We start from the raw sequence: 14249 nt of genomic DNA on the forward strand, positions 1-14249 counted from the left end.
TAAGCTTTTGAGGACATGGCTCATTTACTGACCTCTACTAACGGCCTGGGTTTGCGCTCTACTGCAAACCTGAAGTGGCAGAGTTCACAGTAACTGGTATTCGAAGAGGACAGCCAATGCTCCAGGCAGCTGCGATGAATAGTCCCCAGGGTTCCTGTACATTCACATGGAGAGAGCAGATCTTCCTGACTGCTGCCTTCGTGGCAGATTCTGCACATTGGCCTGTCATTGAAAGGGCTGACAAACAAGAAAGGGAAGTTGCTGGTCAGTATATTAGGTTGTAAAGCACCTAATTTCTCTCTCTCGGCTCATGTTCCAACATAACAAGATGGGATGTTCACAGCGTATATAGTTCACCCTTATTTATACATTAGCATACAGCATGATCCCCAGGCTAAAGATTGAAGGCACTTTGATATTCTTGTTCAAAAGTGCTGCTACTTCTGGTCTATACAGTGACAAGCTGGAAGAAAGTCCTTAAGAATCGGAGAAGGGAATATACAGACAATTTACTTATCCTGACAAATTTATTATTTCCCACAATATAGAGAAAGAAATACACCAGGAAACACTTGGGAGAGAGGGGGAGTGAAGTACACTACAAGAGAAATCTCTAAGTGGAACAGCATATCCCAAAGTGGATGCCTGTTACAGGGACACTAGTCAAGATTAATGCTAAGAATTTTATCATGGATATTTTTAGTAAAAGTCAGGGGCTTCTGTGAATTTTTCTGTATTGCCCATGACCTGTCCTTGACTTTTACTAAAAATATCCATGATACTATAGGAAGGGACTGGACAGCTGCAGGGTGGCTGGGAGTTCTGGGGCCCCCCACCACCCACGGGGGTTCAGAGCTCGAGGGTGTCCCTGCCACCAGTGGCAGACAGGATCTGCAGGGTCCCCTCCCCCCCGCGCCCCCAGCAGCAGGGAGCACTGCGGTAATCCCCCAGCCCTCCCATGGCAGCTAGGAGCTTCTGGGTATCCCCACTGCCCATGGCAGCTGAGAGCTTGGGGGCCCTCTGCCTCAGATGGCGAGGGTATCTTACAGATCCCTGCTGCTGCAGGAGGCGGCAGGATCCTGCAGCTCCCAGCTGCCAGGGATGAAGTCACTGAGGTCTTTGGAAGTTGCGGAAGTCTGCAACCTCCATGACAAAATCATAGCCTTAGTCATGATCTGTGCCACTGAACTACAGGATAAGATGCGCATACACACACTCACACTAATTTAGCCTGAAACAATAACCCTGTGACACAAACTGACCTCCAGGCACTGCCAAGTATATGAGCAGAGTCTCTAAGCCAGGTGTGACTGCGCACTAAAAAGATCCAGGATGCTCTGGTCTGGTGAAGGCAGCACCACGCATCTGGAGCAATTCCTTATGGCCAGCTAAGGAGCACCATTATTGGGTTCTGAAAGGAACAGTGTGATTCTTCTCAGCCAAAAGGATTGCTTTTGATGGTGCACAGATGGGGGAGAGGAAGAGGATCTCTCCCTTAGAAAGCCTTAAGGACTCAGTTCTCCCTTCTACAGAATTGTGTAACTATCAGTAACACGCATGAAAAATAAATAAGAGCAGAATAAATCCCTGAAATGCTAGAACTGTAACATGCTAGAGGGGCAGATTAAGTATCAGCATTGAAATGCTTGGACTCCCTGGACCCACAATTTAAAATCCCAGCAGGATTAACATAGCAGTTCATTCGGCCAAGGCAGATAAATTGAATAAGTTGCATTTTCATGTGTGTGGATCTTTTGGCTGAGACCCTGAAAACGCCAACTCTGTATGGATGCTTTGGGTTCACAAGGCTTTCTTATAATAGTGCCTTTGTCTCTTTGTCACTGATCCAAATTTCCCCTCCTCATTATTGTGCAATGTGTTGCTGCTGCTGCCCACTACCCACGCTCTGGCTGCTTTTCAATGGTGCCCTGTGTATATGGAGCCAGGTTCTTCTTTCACTACATGAGTATAAAATCCAGTGAACTGTAAAGATGGCCTAGGTGAAGGGACAATCTGGCCCACTGTTTATTTAAAAAAAAGCAACCCAGTGGTGTTTGTGATGACATTACATGCAGATCTGAGCTAGTAAGTTCAGTTTGATTAAAAAACTGAAAGGAATAATTGTTTCACTCCAAAAAACACACCATTTTTACATGACACCCCAGCAAGTTAATAACATTCCCCCTTTAAACAATGCAGGGAGCTTGATTCTGTGCTCTGATACACTGATGTAAATCCAGAACTACTCTTAAGTCACCAAGGAAATGGAGTAGAATTTTGCCCAAAATCTCCTGTGTCAATACTGTCAAACCTTTATGGAGTCTTTTACTAAAGTATTAAGAGAACAAAAAAACCCACCCAGCTTGTGGTCTCAAAGTATATGACAAATATATATTTTGCCACATAATCTCTCAGTGTGCATCAACAGCATGAAAAACTGCTATCAATCACATGAGAAATGGCTCCGGCAACAAAGCCTGCATGTGAATCTTCATGAGAGACAGATTCTTTGCTGGCTCAGTGAGTTAGAGCGTGTGGCATGGTTTAGGAATGGCAGTCTGAACAAAATGTGTTATGGCAGTATTAGCAACAGCTCATGAAGAGGGAGGGAGAGTAATGCTGTATGCAATATTCTGTACCCTGACAGTGTGTGTTTTAGATGAAACCCCTGTATGAAGCATCACTGGAATGAGTGTTCTCACCAGTAAGTAATGAGTAGCATTCACAAGTCGTCAGGAGTAAAATTCTGAAGTTTCCTTTTACAAACCTGGAGAAATTATTGAAACGTATTCACTTGACCATCTGCATCTTCAGACAGCACTGCCACATTTTTTTTACATGAAGGTATAATGAGAGTTTAATTATAAAAGGTGAGATGGTGAGGATGATAAAATCATAGTGATGAGTTTAATTATCACAGTAGTAAATCTTACGTGAGCAGCAACACAACTATTTTCTTCTTCTGTATGTGACAAAATAAAAAACTAAACATGATGAATTTTAGCTTCTTACTTAATTGTCATAGAAACAGGTATGACTGAGCTTGTACGTGTGTTTGGCTTTTTTATATAGATCTCTTGTCTGACACAGACTTGAATACTGTAATTCTAGCCCCCTTCTGCACTTCCGAGCTAAAACAGTTTAATGATCATTTATATGTTTGTTTTTTATTTGGTACTACTGTACCTCTGTGTGGCAAGAGTCCTTACTACTGTTGACAGAAGCTGCCCATCCTTGGCTGAAACTTGCATGACATACTGCGGCTGTCCATTCACAAGACTGCTACAATCCTCCACCGTCTTTACTAGGGGACCAGTTGAGCTGGTGCAGTCTGGTAAGACTTCAGGCAGGTGACTGCAGTGGCTGGTTGTCATGGTAATAGACAGCAATTACTTTGCTAATGGTTTTCACATTTATACAGGATTTCCATCTAGGAACAGATCAGAAAACAATTTATTAAAGCAGGGCTGTTAACAGTGAATGCAAAATTACAGGCAACCAACATCCCTTTAGTTAAAATGAAATAGGGTTGGAGTAGCACCATATCTTCTTACAAATTTCACACACACACGAACCTATGGCATTTAATAACAATCCAGCAGGCACATCTCTGTGTGTAACTGTCGTATTGATCTCTATGAAATGAGAGAGATTTTTTTTTTAAAAAGAAAAAAATAACCCCAACCTATCTATCTCTTGGTATTGAAAGAAAGCTTAAAATACTACTTATAGTTGAAAAATAACTTGTGAAATGTGCATATCTAGGAATCAGCTGCACGTACAGGGTTTCCTTTGTTTTTCTCTGTTGATTTTTAAAGTCATGGTGGTGAGAAATGAAAAGACTGGAACCTTTTGTCTGTCTGTCTCTTTTGCCTGTGCTGTAAAATGAACCTAATACATTCATTTAACTTGACACTTGCCTCTGACCACAAACTGACAAGATTGTCTTGAAAGAGAAAGCAGATGATAATATACTCTGTGAAATCCCTCTGTGAACATAAACCATTGTGGCTAAGCGCATTACTTCACCAACACAGCAGAATAGAGAAATAACAAATACCAAGTATTCGTAACACAAACCCACTTAATGATAGCCTGCATGCAGTAATAATTCATGCCACAAGGAGAGGTAAAAATTGTAGCATGCATATGGCTCTCTCATATGTTTGGCTTACTTTCCCAACACTTAGCATATATTTTATATGCTGTCCTGGATAGTGATAATTGCAAACCAAAGTTACACTAACAATAAGGGAAGATGACAGAGCCTTTGGACACATCTTCTTTGCAGCTTCACATAATGATGGTCGGTATGTCCAGGTTTGATTTTTAAGGCAAGGCGGTGTGAGTCAATGTATAGCACATGGGCACTGTGCCTGGAAACTTGGTTTCCAGCTGTCACTGAATCAACGTAGCACTGGGCAGGTCACTTGGGCCCTGATCCGTTTGGGGAGTTAGGTGCCTAAATACCTCTTGAGGCTCTGGGCTTAACTTCTCTAGACCTTTGTTTCTCCATCTATAAAATGTGATTGATCCTCATCTTCCTTTGTAATATGCCTTGAGATCCATGGATGTAAAATACCACTTTAAATGCTATGAACGATTATTATTCTTTGTGCAAATTGGAGCCAGACCTATATTGTGCCAACGTGTTTCTGTCTGTGCACAACATTTAGTCCATTTAAAAATTCAAACCTTAATTCACGTTTCAGCCATCATTATTTGTATAGTACTGCATGCTAGGAATCAAACCGTGCATTAAATATTAATCATTACTTCTTTTAAGAGCCCTTTAGAAAGATGTGTTTAAAGAATGAATTAATGCAACTGGATCTCGTTGGATTTGAATAGACACCGGAATGTAACTGTTGATTTTTTTTGAAGTTTCCTGACTGAATCTCTTTGGGAGATGCAAGGATGTGATGGTGATGCCACGTCATTTGTACAATGCAAGCTTCAGAATGGATGCAGGCCTTCTTAGACAGGTTTCTAAGAATAGGAAAGAATGCCTGGGAACGTGTGTGTTTTAATGGGATCGTTTTCAGCTACTTTTCAAACTCTGTACCCCAGAGAGAAGCGGATGCTGATAAGCCAGCTTACAGTAGTTTCAATGTTCAGAGAACAGGGAAAAGAAAGAAATCACATTCTGACCCTCATTTACAATGAAAATGAAGCAAATGACTAATTTCAAAACCATTAGCACATAAAAGATGAAAACTTCTTATGAGAATAGGACCCACAGGATTTCCAAGGAGAGTGTGCAGGGACATGATTACCAGTAACACTTCTGTTTTAAAGTACATGCTGAGACTGTTCAACAAGAATATGCAGTAGCAGAGTAGCTGCTTCATTAAACTTAAATAGCCTACACAGTACTATGCTTACAGACCCATGCTACAGAATTATATATTTCCTTGCTGGTTGCTTCACTGACCTTATTATGTACAACAGCAAATTTATTGTTCCATATAAAGTGACCACCCAAGCCTTTGCAAACACATTCATCAGCCATTTGATAAGTTTTTAAGAGCATTTTCTGAAACACCAGATGATGCAACTAACTGCAGACTATTAAAGCACACAGAACTCTTAGTTGTAGCCATCTCCCATCTGTGATGTTAATTCAAATCCTTGTGCACAGCACTGCCTTGACATTCCAGGCTAGTGGAGCAACCCTGCCCTATTCTTTTGTCTAACTTAATAATTTTCACTTCTCTAATGGAAAACAAACATTTTAACAAAATCGATAATGACATTAATTTAGGCCTCAAGAATAATTTTTTTTTAATTTTGTTTCAATTCTAGCATAGATCCAAAATGTAATTAATTTGATTCCAAACATGGTACCCCTAGGAATGTATTTCATGCAAACTGCATCCCACAGTATATGCTTGGAATTAATACAATTATAGGCTTAAATAACAAGCACATATCATACTCTGAGGTGAAGACCAAAATTAATTGTCCTGAGAGGTACATACTGACTAAGGCAAAGCTGAAGTCAATGTTGATTCTGAAGAACAATAAATCTTTATAGCCAATAAAACTCCAAATTCATTCAGAATGTTTTCCATCTAAAATATGTGAAAATCTCACCACTGTGGCCACAAATATCTTAGCAGAAGGGGAGAGATTAAGAGCAAAGGCAAGGAAGAAAATGTGTCTTTCCATCTGGCATTTAATGAGAGATATAATACTGAGGAGGTCGGAGGACTATTTCAGATGCCAGGAGTTGCAGAGAAAGGCAGCGCTAATACAAAGTGACAAGACCATTTGAAAAGATCAAGATGAACAGAAAAGGTACTAGGGAGATAAACTTGCCCCAAACTTTTAAATTGGAAACCCCAGGAGGGCAGTCCTAGACTCGATCCTGTTTCTAATGAGAGCTGGCAATGAGTATGTAGTAACAAGGGTATACTTACTGACACACTTCAGAAAATGTTTATAATCTGTCGTTTCCTCTCTCTGCCTTGATTACTGCAACCTCCTCATCTGGACTCTGATTCCCACCTTGCCCCTCTCCTATCTAACCAAAATTCTACTGAGAAAATTCTCTCTCTAGTCTCCCAGTGACTACCATATGCCAGCTGAATGATAGTAGTACTTTGCACTTACATGTAAGACTTTTTTTGAGAAACTTGAAACATCTTACAACAAACAATATAGTACATCTCAATACACCCCTGTGAGGCAGAGAAGTGGAGAGTGGAACTGAGGCCCAAAAAGTGTTTAAGTAAATTGCACAAAGTTATTCTGGAAGTCTGTGGCAGAGCCAGGACCATATTTCCTGAATCCTAGTCTTCTGCTTTAGCCAGAAGGCCATATCCTTCTCCCCATAATGACTTATTCAAAATTACAAGATGCTATTCCAGAAAAGGTCAGCCCTAGCTTATACACACTCTCTTCCTTCCTGATCTGCTTGCTCCCACGCAATGTGGTACAATACAGCTCACTGGTGGTATTATCCCCCTCCCCTTTTTATTTTAAAAATTATTATTCCAAGCCCCTTTCTGTGGGCTTTTCAAACACAAAAGCAGACAATATACAGATCAGGAAGCCTGTCTGTCTGTCTCTCTCTCTTCCCTCCTCCCGCAACGAAGGGGCAATTATGTGATACAGGGGCTATTAGTAGGCCCTTAGACAGAACTGCCACCAAATGTTGGCAATCCACAGTATGAAATGAAGTTATAGGCCTTTGTTTCTTGGCTACACCAACAGCTGAGTATTCCTAACAAACAGTTACTTAAATAGCTTTTCTTTACAGAAGGATTTTCTTCCTGTAAGAGACTTGTAACTCTAGGATTAAGAGAAACTACAGGACTCCAGAAATAACTGTATGCAAGGCACTTGGACTCTTATTAAGTTATATTCAAACATATGGAGATGTCAAAAACCAGCCTCAACAGCCAGGGAAGGAATTTCAGCAACTCACCTGAATTTACAATGGGCACATACATTGAATCTTCAGTACACTTTTGACTAGTGTGCATAAATTGAATTCATTTCTTAAACCCATAAAGCACCATCATGCTGATGAATTCAATTACAATAGTGGATTTTCGGTTTTAGCCATGAGGGAATCTCTTCAGAGCTTCAGTAGAAACTCTGAGTGATTTGGAATGGATTCACATGAGACAAAAAAGCTCTTACACTGTAAGGCAGTAGGAGGCAAAAGTTATACAAATATTGAAGTGGAGCTCTTGTGTAAACTGCCCATTTGTGCTTCTTCAGCACCCTTATTAAAAACAGCACATAATGCATCTGTTGTATTCATATGCTTGGAAACCCATTCTCTTTTCCCATTCTACATTCCCGGAAGCCTTTGATTCATTTCAAGAAATGCAACTCAAACATATCAATCAGCTTTGAGACTTTAGAACCAATGGGGGGGAAAAAAACACACTAACTTGTTAGCAAGAGAAGGCTTCCTTAAGGAGTGTTATAGTCATAGAAAAACAAAAACCAAATCTATGGGGATGCTTTGGTTCCTATTAATTTATTTTTACATTCCTTAAGAAAATTTATCTGTCTCTCCAGAATCTTTCCCCCCAGTTTAACATTATCTGTTGCTCATTGTTTTAAGTTATCATTAAGCATCAGGGAGAAGTGTCAAGCTAGTGATGTTCAAGGCCAAATGGGAAAGCAAGCCACATATTGCTCTTACCAATCCTTACATGACTTGCTAAGGTCATGTTTTCTAAGGACCTCAGTGGAGCCCCTCAATTTGTCTGACAAATTTTGCTGGTGAAGATGAATCCATTTTGTCCAGAAGTCTTTCTGAAAATATGGCATACAACAAACAAAGTTTGTGTTCATATGCTTTTGCTATTATTAAAAATTGCAGATTTTTATTTCAGGACAGTTTAATGTTTTTTTTAATATATATATATACATAACTGTGTATTGCAGAACAGGAGTACTTAACTATGTCAATGTCATTCTGAAAAATATCATTTGGGGACTGCCAGAGGTGGGCTTGTCTTTTTAAGGGAGTTTTGCTCAGCCCTACCTGTGCTAGTTAACTTCCTCCTCAGGCAATGGGTATTTAGGTTTCCAATAAGAAAGTGGAAGCCTGCTCATCTCACTGAGAAGGGAGATGGAAGACTTTCTTGCAGAAAGGTCAGGTGGGTGATACAAAGGGCAGAGGGAGGCTGACTCTCTTTAGTGAGCTTGAAAGGCGGGTCTCGGAGACCCTGAGCCTTGACACAAGGGAAATTGGGAAGCCCTGGGAAAGGGTAGTGCGGGAAGCAGTGTTGAAAGGAAATGATGCTTGCAATTGCTTAGAGGTTTGAGGCTGAGACTTCAGTGAGGGTGGGAGGAAGAACCCCTATGATGACTTTGTGCCACCTGGGAAAGTGAACTGCTGAACTCATGAGGGAGCTAGAATAGGAACTACTATCCAGAGAGGATGAAGATGTTAGGTAGCCCTGGGACGATGCAGCCTGAGCAAACCGTGGAAGATCTCTGTAGTCACAGGACAGCTGGGAGATGGCTTTGTTTCCATTAGACTTGTTCTATAAATTCTTGAAAGGGTGGATTTGTGTGATACACCTGGAGGGCTTAGTCATGTCACTGATCCAGCAGTGCTGGGAGCTGGAGGACCACTGTGGGGAGACAGTAAGTTTACCAGAGTAGGGAGATAAAGGTAGATACTTTACCTTCCTTAGGTTCTGGAAAGGCAATATTGCCACATATGGCGGGCTCCACAGCTCAGATTAGAGACTAGCATAAACCCTGAAGCATGAGGTTTAATATTCTTTCCAAAAATTCTTATAACTGATAACTCTGGATAGTCTTTTCATATAAATGTTCAATCCTCTTGCATGTTGTTGGCCCCAGTGGCTTCCTGGGGCAATGAGTTCCACAGTCTAATTATAAACTGTGTGGGGGAAAGTATTTCTTTTATTGGCTTTGGATTTCCTCTCCTATTTTCACTGAAGATTCCCCTGCTCTTGGGTAAACACAGAGAGCAGAAGTTCTTCCTTTATCTTCTACCATTCATTATATTCCCATAATTCCTCTCCTCCCTTACTTATCTTTGTTCTAAGGTAGAATCTTAATGTTTTCAGTCTCTTCATATGATTTTTTTCCACTCTCCACAACCTTCTCTGACCCTTTTTGAGATTGGTATTGCACACAAGTATCAGGGGATAGCAGTGTTAGTCTGGATCCACAAAAACAACAAGGAGTCCGGTGGCACCTTAAAAACTAAACAGATTTATTTAGGCATAAGCTTTCGTGAGTAAAAAACCCACTTCTTCAGATGCATAGATCCATGCATCTGAAGAAGTGGGTTTTTTATCCATAAAAGCTTATGCCTAAATAAATCTGTTTAGTCTTTAAGGTGCCACCGGACTCCTTGTTGGTATTGCACATAGTATTTCAGATGAGGCCCACTCCACTGATCTTCTATATCTTTAAAACATAATCCCAACTATACATATAAAATGATGGGGGTCTAAATTATCTGTTACCACTCAAGAAAGATCTTGGAGTCATTGTGGATAGTTCTCTGAAAACATCCATTCAATGTACAGCACCAGTCAAAAAAGTGAACAGAATGTTGGGAACCATTAAGAAAGGTATAGATAAGACAGGAAAATATCGTATTGCCTCTATATAAATCCATGGTACGCCCACATCTTGAATACTGCATGCAGATGTGGTCGCCCCATCTCAAAAAAGGGCAACAAAAATTATTAGGGATATGAAATGGCTTCCATATGAGGATAGATTAATAAGACTGACTTTTCAGCTTGGAAAAGAGATGAATAAGGGGGAAAATATGATTGAGGTCTATAACATCATGACTGGTGTAGAGAAAGTAAATAAGGAAGTGTTATTTATTCCTTCTCCTAATACAAAAACTAGGGATCACCAAATGAAATTAACAGGCAGCAGGTTCAGAACAAACAAAAGGAAGTATTTCTTCACACAACGCACAGTCAACCCGTGGAACTGTTTGCCAGAGGATGTTGTGAAGGCCAAGACTATAAGAGGGTTCAAAAAAGAGCTAAATAAATTCATGGAGGATAGGTCCATCAATGGCTATTAGCCAGGATGAGCAGGGATGGTATCCCTGGCCTCTGTTTGCCAGAATCTGGAAATGAGCAACAGGGGATGGATCACTTGATTCCCTGTTCTGTTAATTCCCTCTGGGGCACCTGGCATTGGCCACTATCGAAAGACAAGATACTGGGCTAGACAGACCTTTGGTCTGACCCAGTATGGCCGTTCTTATGTTCTTATTATAGTATTCTCCATCCCAGCCCACAGGTACATGTGTGGCTGAGCACAACTCCCTTAAAGCTCCAGGCCATTCTGTGACTTTTTTCTAACTCTCCTGCAGCTCTGGGCAAGTTTGACCCCAGCTGCAGTTTGCATGCTGCATTTGCCTTCCCTGACAGTTCTCAGAACCGGAATTCTCTGGTTGCTACCTTTCACTTATCACCTTTACCCTTACTTGGACATCCAGATGGCTCTGATTTGCAGTGGGAGACTAAGATGATCATGTGTTTAAAACACAGGCACGGGAGTCAGGAGGCCTGGATTCTGTTGTGTGACCCTGGACAAATGACATAACCTCTCTGCCCCTATTTTCACTTAAAACACAAAATAGGGACCAGGATTCTTAGCCACATTAATATTGTTAAAGTTGCAAAGTCATGTATTCATTGGCACACACGAGCTGAATTAACTGACCTGTGGGATTTCTGAATGCTTGACTTTGCAACCATAATGTTCTCTCAGCATAGTTTCTGTATGTATTTCCCCATGATTTTTTGTAAAAATCAAAACTGAACTGCCCCAGAAATTCTGTCATGTGGAATCATAGTGAAACTCACATGGCTCCAATCCTGCCGATGAACCTTTAGATTCACTGCACAGACTTCTGCCACTTGAGCTAATGGAGTAAGTGATGGCAGAGCCAATAGGTTGTCATCCTATATGTCACAGACCAGCTCTATAGCGGGATGAGACACTTTTTATGCGACTGGGTTTCACAGATATCTGACAGAAGAGGAACTGTGAAACTCAGGAATCCTGGGTCTATTCCAGGCTCCTGAACGGATTAGTCGCTAGCAGTCAAAGACCCTTCTTCCCCTGTCCCCTCCAGTCTATGTCTATCTATTGCTGTCTAACCCTCCCCAGCTCTTCATCTGATTTTAACTGCCACCCACTACCACTCTGGATTCCTTGTCCCAGTTTCCTGGTCCTATCTCACTCTCCCCCTTCATCCCTCAAATGGACATTCCAGACTGGCAAAACTATAAGGCTTCCCAACATTTCAAACACTTCCCATTCTAAATTTTTGGTTCCTTAACTATAGGCTAGCTCTGCCTACAACAAAGCATATTTAGAACCTCTGATTAAAGGGATTATAAGTGTAGCAACCTCCATCGTAGCTAGTCACCAAAGATTGAACCCAAGTCATCCAGACTTAAAAGCACGAGCTTATACTACTTGAGTTCAAGATATAACTCCCTTAGCTGGAAGCTATACAGTTATCCTCTAAAAATCCACCAAAGGAGGGTACAAAAACACATGTTGGACAGTGAATTACAAAAGTTCCAATTATTATTATTAGACCTTTAATACTTTTCACAATGAACATCAGCGGGGGATCAACTGGGAGTTTAAGAATATTTGGAAAATAATTTTAGAATAACATTCAGTGCTGTAGTTTAAAAGAAAAAAAGCCTGTTAAAACTCATAACTTAGCAGCATTCAGTGTTGAAAAAAAACAGCTTCTAGGAGCTATGGGATACAAGTTGAGAATGTTGAAACAGGAAGATGTTATGCTTCGTTACCACTTGGGCAAGACATGCTTTGTAATACTTGCAAGATTTCACTGTAATGTTTTACAATATATAGCAGCGCAATGCTGATTCCATTGATATTGTTGAGCAATTCATGCTGACTTTATTTCAGCCCACATCTTACTAGTTTTGAATACTGCAGATCACAATTTTCAGCTCCGTTGATCTGAACATGCAGAGCTTTAAAATTGCTAGGCTCTAAACTGTATATTAACTACAATCTTATAAACCTGCATGTCTGAGAACTGAGTGCCACTACTATTAGACAGTGGCACAAAGCAATTCGGTGTGAATCACAGAAATGTAGGACTGGAAGGGGACATCAGCAGGTTATCTAGTTCAACCCCTGCCCTGAGGCAGGACTGAGTAATAACAACTAGACCATCCTTGACAGGTGTTTGTCTAACCTCTTAAAAAACTTCAATGACTGCTATTCCATAACCTCTCTAGGTAATTTGTCCAGTGCTTAACTACCCTTACAGTTAGGAATTTTCTCCTAATGTCTAATCTAAATCTCCCTTGCTACAATTTAAGCCCATTGCTGCTTATCCTTTCCTCAGTGGTTAAGGAGAACAATTTATAAACAAGCTTCTCTTTATAAACAACCTTTTTATATACTTGAAAACTTATCTTGTCGTTCCCCATTTTCCCTCCCGCCGCCACCACCACCACCTTCTCTTCAGACTAAACAAACCCATTTTTTTCAATCTTTCCTCATAGGTCATATTTTCTACACCTTTGATCATTTTTATTCTTCTCTGGACTTTTTTTCAGTTTGTCCATATCTTTTTCCAAAGTGAGGTGCCCAGAACTGGACACCTCACTTCAGTTGCAGCCTTATCAGTGCTGAGTAGAGTGAAGAATTATGTCTCATGTCTTGCTTTTAACACTCCTCCTAATACATCTGAGAATGATGTTTGCTTTTTTGCAAAAGTATCACACTGTTGACTCATATTTAGCTTGTGGTCCACTATGACCCCTAGATCTCTTTCTGCCATACCCCTTCTTAGGCAGCCATTTCCCATTTTCTATTTTTGCAATTACGTGTAGTATTTTGTATCTGTCCTTATTGAATTTCATCCTATTTTGTTTCAAATCATTTCTCCAGTTTGTCAAGATCACTTTGAATTCTAATCCTGTCCTCCAAAGTGCTTGCAATCCTTCACAGCTTGATATTGTTCACAAACTTTATTAATGTAGTTTCTATGCCATTATCCAAATAATTTATGAAGATAATGAATAGAACCAGACTAAGGACAGATCCCTGAATGTTCCTTTATTCGTTGTATGTTTTCAAAATGTCTGCCCATCCATAAATCAATGCTCCTATTCAGATGCCCAGAATTTCAAACCATTTTCAATTAGAGGATGTGACTACTTTTTTTCCCCCTTGGCATAGTAGAACTGTATATATAGCAATGTTCAAATTGAATAAATATGAATGTGTGTATTAATCCAATTATAAATAAAGTTTTCACTAGTGAAAAAAGTTCATGATGTTTGCCAAATGAATAAATACTTAAACTAGCCAAGCTTTGGGCCACATTTACAAAGGCAGTTAGGGTTCTATGTCCAATACTTTGGCCTCACTGACATTTTCAAAACCATAGCTCAGCTGCTACCTAATCCAGTAAGTGCCTAAGTCTCCTTTGCACTTAATTTTCCACCAATAGGCATGCATGATGACACTCCGCAGCTAACCAGCAGCTTGGAGCCCTCGCACAGGCCAAAGCTGTGGAGCTGCCACAGTAAGCTTCTCAAACCGTATTCCCCGCCCATCTCATCAGTGGGGCCTGATCCTGTGGGCATGGTTTGAGAGTGCCCATAGCATCGGCAGATCCTGCACAGAAGACAGTGAGTAGGCTAGCGTGTGTGTCCAGAATACCCAATAGTCCAGTGGTTAGGGCACTCTCTTGGTGTATGAGACTC

At 40.6% G+C, this 14249-nt stretch overlaps 1 protein-coding gene across 3 annotated transcripts in view; it reads right to left on the minus strand.

Annotated features, from left to right (window-relative positions):
- Window positions 1-14249, minus strand: part of MARCHF3 (membrane associated ring-CH-type finger 3) — a 127091-nt gene that overhangs the window by 32228 nt on the left and 80614 nt on the right. For all 3 annotated transcript variants that reach the window (XM_032798560.2, XM_032798558.2, XM_032798559.2), the window contains 2 exons: window positions 3187-3430; window positions 33-237 (listed from right to left, as the gene is read on the minus strand). In XM_032798560.2, coding sequence (XP_032654451.1) covers window positions 33-237; window positions 3187-3374 — 393 coding nt within the window. In that variant the 5' untranslated portion in view covers window positions 3375-3430. The remainder of the gene's footprint in view (window positions 1-32; window positions 238-3186; window positions 3431-14249) is intronic.

Source organism: Chelonoidis abingdonii, chromosome 6 (assembly GCF_003597395.2).
Source record: "Chelonoidis abingdonii isolate Lonesome George chromosome 6, CheloAbing_2.0, whole genome shotgun sequence".
Taxonomy (NCBI): domain Eukaryota; kingdom Metazoa; phylum Chordata; order Testudines; family Testudinidae; genus Chelonoidis; species Chelonoidis abingdonii.